This window comes from Gymnoscopelus microlampas (genome assembly GCF_963454915.1).
Source record: "Gymnoscopelus microlampas genome assembly, chromosome: 22".
In the NCBI taxonomy this organism is placed as follows: Eukaryota; Metazoa; Chordata; class Actinopteri; order Myctophiformes; family Myctophidae; genus Gymnoscopelus; species Gymnoscopelus microlampas.
In genome coordinates, this window is record NC_139959.1 from 34078598 (window position 1) to 34086045 (window position 7448).

Sequence of the window (7448 nt, forward strand, 5' to 3'; positions counted from 1 at the left end):
ACTCCGCTGTCTACTTAAAGCACAGAAAAACACTTAAATTCATCCTTTAAAAAAGTCTTCAGTCTTTCAGTTTAAAAGATGAAAGCGGGTGAAATAAACGGACCAGCTGTGAACGTAACCCACCTACAACACACCATGCCTTTAACGACGGTCATCCACAAGAACTATAAAGGAGATTTATTGTAACAAAAAACACAACTTGACCCCTGACCTTATTATTCCAGTTCATTTAAGCCGTCAGTCAATAAAGTCTGACTCATGCTTCGTCGGACGACGGTGTCGCTCGCCGAAAATAGCCGATCTACAAGCTCACAACGCGTCGCATTCGCGACGCGTTGTGAGCTTGTAGGTCTGCTATTTTCGGCGAGTGACACTGAGCATAAATGAGACTTAAGAGGCTTTACAGTAAGGCTTTAGAAGCTCATGCCCTGCGGGGTGGCTTCATGACCGCGACCCCCCTGCCGCCATTTTGTGGGCCAAACGACTCCGGTGATGAGGCAGCAACACTTACCCACCAGCCCACGCTGCGTCTAACGTGTGAACTTACTAGTGGGGTGGAGTGTGTGTGTGCGCGCCAGAGACAGGTTGTGTGTGTGTACAAATGTCCCCACAAGTATAGTAGAAGTTGAGCAACAGACATTGGGAGGAGCCAAATGTCTATCATACTAATATATCTTTATGGTGTTTAGATTAGTATTTAGGGTAACCAGAACGCTTGCCCCAAAACACACTTGCCCCCATTTCTTTCATGGACCGCCTCTTGTATTAGTTTTAGTGAGGTTAAGGTTAGAAATAAATTTAGGCTTAGGCATAGTTTTACTGAGGTTAGGTTTAGGAATAAGGCTAGGTTTAGGCATAGTTTTACTGGGGTTACGTTTAGGAATAAGGTTAGTTTTAGGCATAGTTTTACTGAGGTTACGTTTAGGAATAAGGCTAGGTTTAGGCATAGTTTTACTAAGGTTACGCTTAGGAATAAGGTTAGTTTTAGGCATAGTTTTACTGAGGTTACGTTTAGGAATAAGGCTAGGTTTAGGCATAGTTTTACTAAGGTTACGCTTAGGAATAAGGTTAGTTTTAGGCATAGTTTTACTGAGGTTACGTTTAGGAATAAGGTTAGTTTTAGGCATAGTTTTACTGAGGTTACGTTTAGGAATACCTACACCCTCACAACATGTTGCAGGGTTAGGGTTCAAATGGGCAAAAGGATTTGAAAATGACATTCATTCCTAAAATGCCGAAGTCCTCGCAAGTATATGAATACAAACACGCGTGTGTCTCAAACGGTGAGCAGAGGCTCATATTGAAGCTGTCAGAAACACTCCCATTAATGACCAATAAAGATGGAGTGGGCCATACATGACTACAGGGGCATTCCCAGCACACCTGGGTGACGGAGGGCCTTTGATGTGGCGGTGGCAGGAGGCCCAACACCGTGTCATTATTACAGCTGGAATGGGGACAGCGGGAAGACAGGCCTTCTTCTTACTCATTCATTCATTCTCTGTTTTCCTCTATTCTTTTTTTCTGTCATGACCAAAGCAGGGCCATGATGTGACATTAAAGGGATAGTTCACCCAAAAACATTTTCATGGATATTTTTTTGTTTTTGTCTAATACAATAATTTGATGACTAGCGGACCGTCATCAAATTATTGGCTTAGGAATGCGACAAAAAAACAAAACAATATCCATGAATTCAAGTCTCCATGGGGTGACTAATCGAAAGAAAAAAAGTCATTTTGGGGGTGAACTATCCCTTTAACCACTTGAACCTTGTGTACCTATTCTGGGGCGAAAAATAGAAGGTCAGCTCACAGCTGTAAAGATATTTTGTATATAGAGGGTAAGAATTAGGGGCACAGTATAGAGCTCTGAGGGACTCCTCAAACCTTGTATGTCATTATCGGTGAAAATGTTCACATTTATTTTGTAGATTGGTCATTTTTCTACTTTTTCATGACACTGTCACAGGACAAAGTTTGAAATAGGGCATTCATTTATGAAAAGACATAAATAGATTAAATATAGAGATACAAGCTTTCTGCCCGACAGTGACGACATAGTGTAGATGTATAATACTGTATATATATATATACACACAGTATATATGAAAGAATTTCTCTCATGTTTATGTTCCCAGAGAGGCAGACCTGTTCCTGCTGGAGTCTCGCAGGCTGTGGGCGGCTGAGGACGGCTGGCTGGAGTTTGACATCACGGCCACCAGCAACCTGTGGGTGATGAGTCCTGTCCACAACCTGGGACTGCAGATCAGTGTGGAGACCAGCAGTGGTAAGATATAAAAACCAATGGACAACTACATGGTGCACTACATGGTGCTCAAATAGTTGATCTACAAGCTCACAATGCGTCGTGCTGCGACGCGTTCTGAGCTTGTAGATCAACTATTTTCGGTCTCTGACACCCGCACACACCGATGATGACTTGTCTTAGTTCTACTGTATCTCTTCTCCACTAGTGCCTCCCAAACATTTTAGTCTAGTTTTTATTTGTTGAAGACGGGGTGCCGTGATTTTCAGTGACCCCCCCCCCACTAAAACATAATCATCAGGTATTATGGTTATACTAGGAGGAAGATTTTTTTCAAAAAAGTGTACAGATATTGTTAAAATTATGTTTTTATGTGGACACGCCTCCAGTTCATTAAGTATACCCGGTTCTCACCTTAGCACCTCCTCCACCACCTTAGCACCTGTCCTAGTCCCTCCTCCTCCTCATGCCCACACCTGTTGTGTTATGATAATGAGGGGGAGGGTATGTTTTTACTATGTCACTAAAGCGCTGTTTTTCTATTGGCACGTTTGACCCTCAAGGTTTCAGCCTCCAGGTAGAAACTCAAAATAGTCAGAGAAGACATAAAACACCATAAAAACACCAGGGGGCTTAATGAAGTTCTATCAACCTCATAGACACATGAAAAACTGAAAAAGTGCAAAACCATGGCACCACCTCTTTAACGAAATTGACAGTATATTTAGTCATAGTTTCAGTCATCATAGCTTAGTTTTTATTTAGTTTTTATTTAGTTTTCGTCAGTGAAAAAAGGTAGTCGACAGACATTTTTCGTCATAGTTTTAGTCGACGAAATCAACACTGATCCAGTGTGTTGTTTTGTATCTGGTTGGACACTTTGAACGTTCCTCCCCATCAGAACGACCTGTTGGATTTATAACAAAGTCGTGATCTCAAAGCTAGTGCAGTGCCCGTTTGGGGCGTACTGTACTTGGCGGCCGTTCAGAGCGCCTGTCTGTTCGGAGCAGGCCGGGTTCTGGAGAACCACTCATCAGATCCACATACTCAACACTGCACTTCCTTGGTTGTCTTCCTTGGGTATCCATTGCAGTCGATCGGATGAGCGGTTCTCGAGTTCTGTGAAGAACAGACATACACATACATACATAAAGAGATTCCTGGAATTTACAGGAAATGTGATCTACGTGCACTTAAAGCTTTTGTGTTGATGGATTTATCTACGATATCATGAGACATACAGATATGTTTTTATTATGTGTATATATGGTTTTACCGTTTTTACTAGTTTTAATTTTGTTTTGTTTTTTTCTTGGCTCTTTTTTTGCTGCTGCAAATGTATGAGAAGTACCATAACCAACACATTTCATAACTTTTAAAAGTTGTCAAAACAAAGAAACCTCGAATGTTGAATGTGTTCGTGTTCTCTGCAACAGGGCGAAGCATCAGCTCCAAGGAGGCGGGGCTAGTGGGTCGTGACGGTGCGTTGGAGAAACAGCCCTTCATGGTGGCGTTCTTCAAGGTCAGCGAGGTGCACATCCGCTCTGCGCGCTCCACGGGGGGTGGCAAGAGGCGCCAGCAGAACCGCAACCGCTCCACACAACCGCAGGAGGGATCCCGAGGGCCCGTCCCGGCAGGTGGGTCTCATCTCGCTAGGGGGGCCACGGTTAATCGAACTAATCGATTCAATCGACTATAAGAAATGATTGATAATTATATAAACTAATCGATTAATAATCTATCCCTATTTTGGGCATTTTTTGCACAACACAGTATAGGGCTTAAGAAGTTGACTCTTTTTTTTCTTGATTATTCGATTCATCGAAAAAGTAATCGATATAATAATCGCTAAGGAAATAATCGATAGTTGTAGCCCTACATCTCACCCAGATACAGTTCATGTTCATGGTTCACGTTATGAACCCAGAGATCAGTGGATACGTTTGAAGTGTGGTCGGGGTATCTTACTCCGAGAGGCTTGATGAATTGGACCTGACTTTGGTAGGATCTTCCTCTAATCAGCTCACATTCCAGCCCATTGAATAAGGTCTAAAATATGTTTTTATTATAGATACTCCATAATAAAGGACACCAGATCCAGACATGGGCAGCTGAATAGAGTAGTAGCCATTGTTGCATCCCCACACTCCCCAAATATACATCTATTCTACGTTTGTGCTGCGAGTGTTTCCATTTTCCTTACCCAAAGGGGAGAGGGAGGGGGAGACTGCAGTGTAATAGATATAAAAAAAAATCCTCATGTGATGGATGTATCTATACATCAAAGTGTCACGCCTCACATTCAGCTGACTAAATCCCAACACCTGCATCCTGGGTAGGAAAACGTTCTGCCTGCTATTGAGTTTTAGAGCATTAGCGTCTGATTGGGGAAGTCTGCGGCATCCCTCCGACCAAAGGACGAGAGGATGGGCGGGAGTTTAGTTTCAGTCAAAGGCAGAAAGACTTGATAGTGCGAGACAGACAATTAGTGTTACAGAGAACCTTTCGGACTAGATGGAAGAAAAGTAGAAAGGTAAAGAAAATGCATTCTGATTGCTATGAAGGCGAGAAGGGGTGACGGCTATGATGTCAGAGAGAGAGAGAGAGAGAGAGAGAGAGAGAGAGAGAGAGAGATGAAAAGAGGGAGAGAATCTTTCTTGACAGGTGACCTCATCTGCTGAACTCCCTCATCAACTTCTGCCTCTCACCCCTCCCTTCCTCCCACTCAGCAGCAGATGCAATGAGCAGGTATAATCCTGATGTTATGAACAGCGTAAGCCCCTCGAAATTAAATCAAGCTCTAATCCTCCCACCTTTCACCCACTGCATAAATCTGGCTAGCGTTCGTAGCGGGTCCAAGCTAAGCTGATGCCACTGTGATGCGTCATTGTGTAGCTAGCGGCGAGTGCACAGCTAGCGCTCTGTGAGCTTTTTTGACTAATATCTGATCCCTCACTAATTTGACAGGTGAAGTCGAATGCTAACACTAAGCCATTATAACAGGATCTTGGCTGTATCGGAGCCGGAGCCCTACACATTCAGCATATGTGTATTTCATTTCTCATATAAAGAAAGCCCTGGGTCCGTGTTGAAACTGTTGAGTTTATAGCGGAAGCTAAGTGATTTACCTCTGTCTCGTCGCTTCAGCTAGTCATTTGATCGCTCTACCATCCGTAAGCGATACAGAAGCTTTTGTCAGGGGCTTGCTACTATCTTGAGTCTTTACATTTTCTTGAAAAGTCTGTCACCGAGATGTTGTTGGCTCCGTTTTCTGTTTGCGCAGTGGTTCTCCCAGCACAGGCTCAGCGGGTTATAATACGCTGCTGCTATCACAAGGGGTTGTAGGTTAAATTCCTGCTGTGCTTGTCCTCAGTCATTGCATTAGATGAAAGCTTTTGGCAAACAGAGAACAAAGACTCATCATCCATTATACTACAGGACATCCAGAGTTTACCATATGTTCACTTTTGGCTCCGGCCCTATGCTGTCAGACCTAACCGTCACCTTTGGCAGGAGGCGCCTTAAGATGTCTTAAGGCATTAAGTTAAGATGTCTTGAAGATATGATATTGATACATGAGTGATACGGGAGTGTCCTGAGGGCTCCGAGGACTAAGCCGCATACCACAGCCTCACAACGGCAGTTTTATGTCCGGCTCAGGATCCTCGTCACGTCATCCTGCCCTGCTGCCCTCCAACCCATATTTCACATGGGTTAATAATGGGATTATTCTTCATATGAGGCTGTTTGAACCTGTAATAGGCTAATACGTTTTCTCTTCATCAGTGAAACTATAAAATATCACATATCATATTTATATGTTAATATAGCATTGGATAGCGTTATTCATACACAGAATGCGTACTACTGCTGGCTTTTAGCATTATAAATTGTTACCAAAATGTGATGATACTTGAATACAGGCCATATCGTACTTCTGTTCTGCTCTGTCCCATCCGCGTCCCGGACGGTGAGGAAGATGAGAAAACCTTCTCCGAAAGTGAAGCTTGGCTCTGGCCGCTCGGAGACTCTAACAAGGACAATCTGTTAAATATGTGTCCTGGTGGATTGGACTTTACATAACCCAAAACATCAAGACCTCTCCGCCTCGCCGCTCGGGACGGCAGGGAGTGTAAATATTTAGATCCAACACAGGAAGCGGGGAGCCCCCCCCCCCCCCCCCCCCAACCCGGCCCCCTTCTCCCCCCCCCCCCCCCCCCCCCTCTCTCGCGACAGCCGTGTGTCCGCGGCCAGCGGAGGCCAGCGGGCCTGCTGGGATTGGACGGGATGGGGAGGATCCGCTAGGAATTCAGTAGGGGCATATGGTTCCAATACCGCATCACTCGCTCCAGAGACAGGGAGGAGGACAGGAGAGATGGGGGGGGGGGGGGGGAGCATCCATCTTGCGGCGCGCTCAGAGGGAGAAACATAATGTGGACCTTGCCCCCCCCCCCAACCTTTCTCTCTTCAGTGTGGCAGCTTTGTCTTCAAGGGGTAATTCGCTAATAATTCATCTCTATTCTATTATCCTAACAAACACCCACCTGCCCTTTAGAGGCCCTGCCGTAGCAAGCAGAAACCTGTTGGTTCTCTATTCGTTTTATCGTGAACAAACCTGCACAGAAATGTACAGAATGGCTCCCCCCCCCCCCCCCCCCCCCATATGAGTGGTTTGTCTCCAATTTCCAAACGATAGCTCACACTTTCCCTGTCTCATATGCTGTTTTTTACCGGCATAACAAACTATATATAAACAATATATTCCCCAAATAAGGCTTGTCATGCCATTTTCTCAATGTCATGCTGTATTTAACACTAGATGTCTTGCAACAATGCTTACACAAAATGTAAGCATATATTTCATTTCATAAGGCATAATGCATTGTTTTGGTTTAATATTTTGCATTGAGAAACATAAGTTTGGTTTTCCTTGAAGAATAATGCGCAACCCATCATGCTAGTTATTTTGTAGTAGATGAGATGGTACAGCTGATTTGTCCAGGCTCATAGCACGCTGGGCAGATAAGTCGCCACTTCTATTCACAAATCTGCAATGAACGGCGAGGACACATTGAATATCGTGTCAAGAACGGGGATTTTTCTCCCTGTTAAACGCCCTCAAAAAAGCACCATTACAGTACAAACCCAGTCACACGTCTCTGTGTAATAATGGGTGTGCC

At 44.3% G+C, this 7448-nt stretch overlaps 2 protein-coding genes across 2 annotated transcripts in view; one reads left to right on the forward strand and one right to left on the reverse strand.

Annotated features, from left to right (window-relative positions):
- Positions 1–7448, reverse strand: part of LOC311038477 (serine/threonine-protein kinase RIO3-like) — a 354170-nt gene that overhangs the window by 173024 nt on the left and 173698 nt on the right. The gene's annotated exons all lie outside the window — the stretch shown is intronic.
- The window catches only part of bmp6 (bone morphogenetic protein 6), a 79365-nt gene that overhangs the window by 46666 nt on the left and 25251 nt on the right, over positions 1–7448 (forward strand). The window contains exons 3-4 of the mRNA XM_084048642.1: positions 2141–2289; positions 3705–3905. Of these exons, the coding sequence (XP_083904768.1) occupies positions 2141–2289; positions 3705–3905 (350 nt within the window). The remainder of the gene's footprint in view (positions 1–2140; positions 2290–3704; positions 3906–7448) is intronic.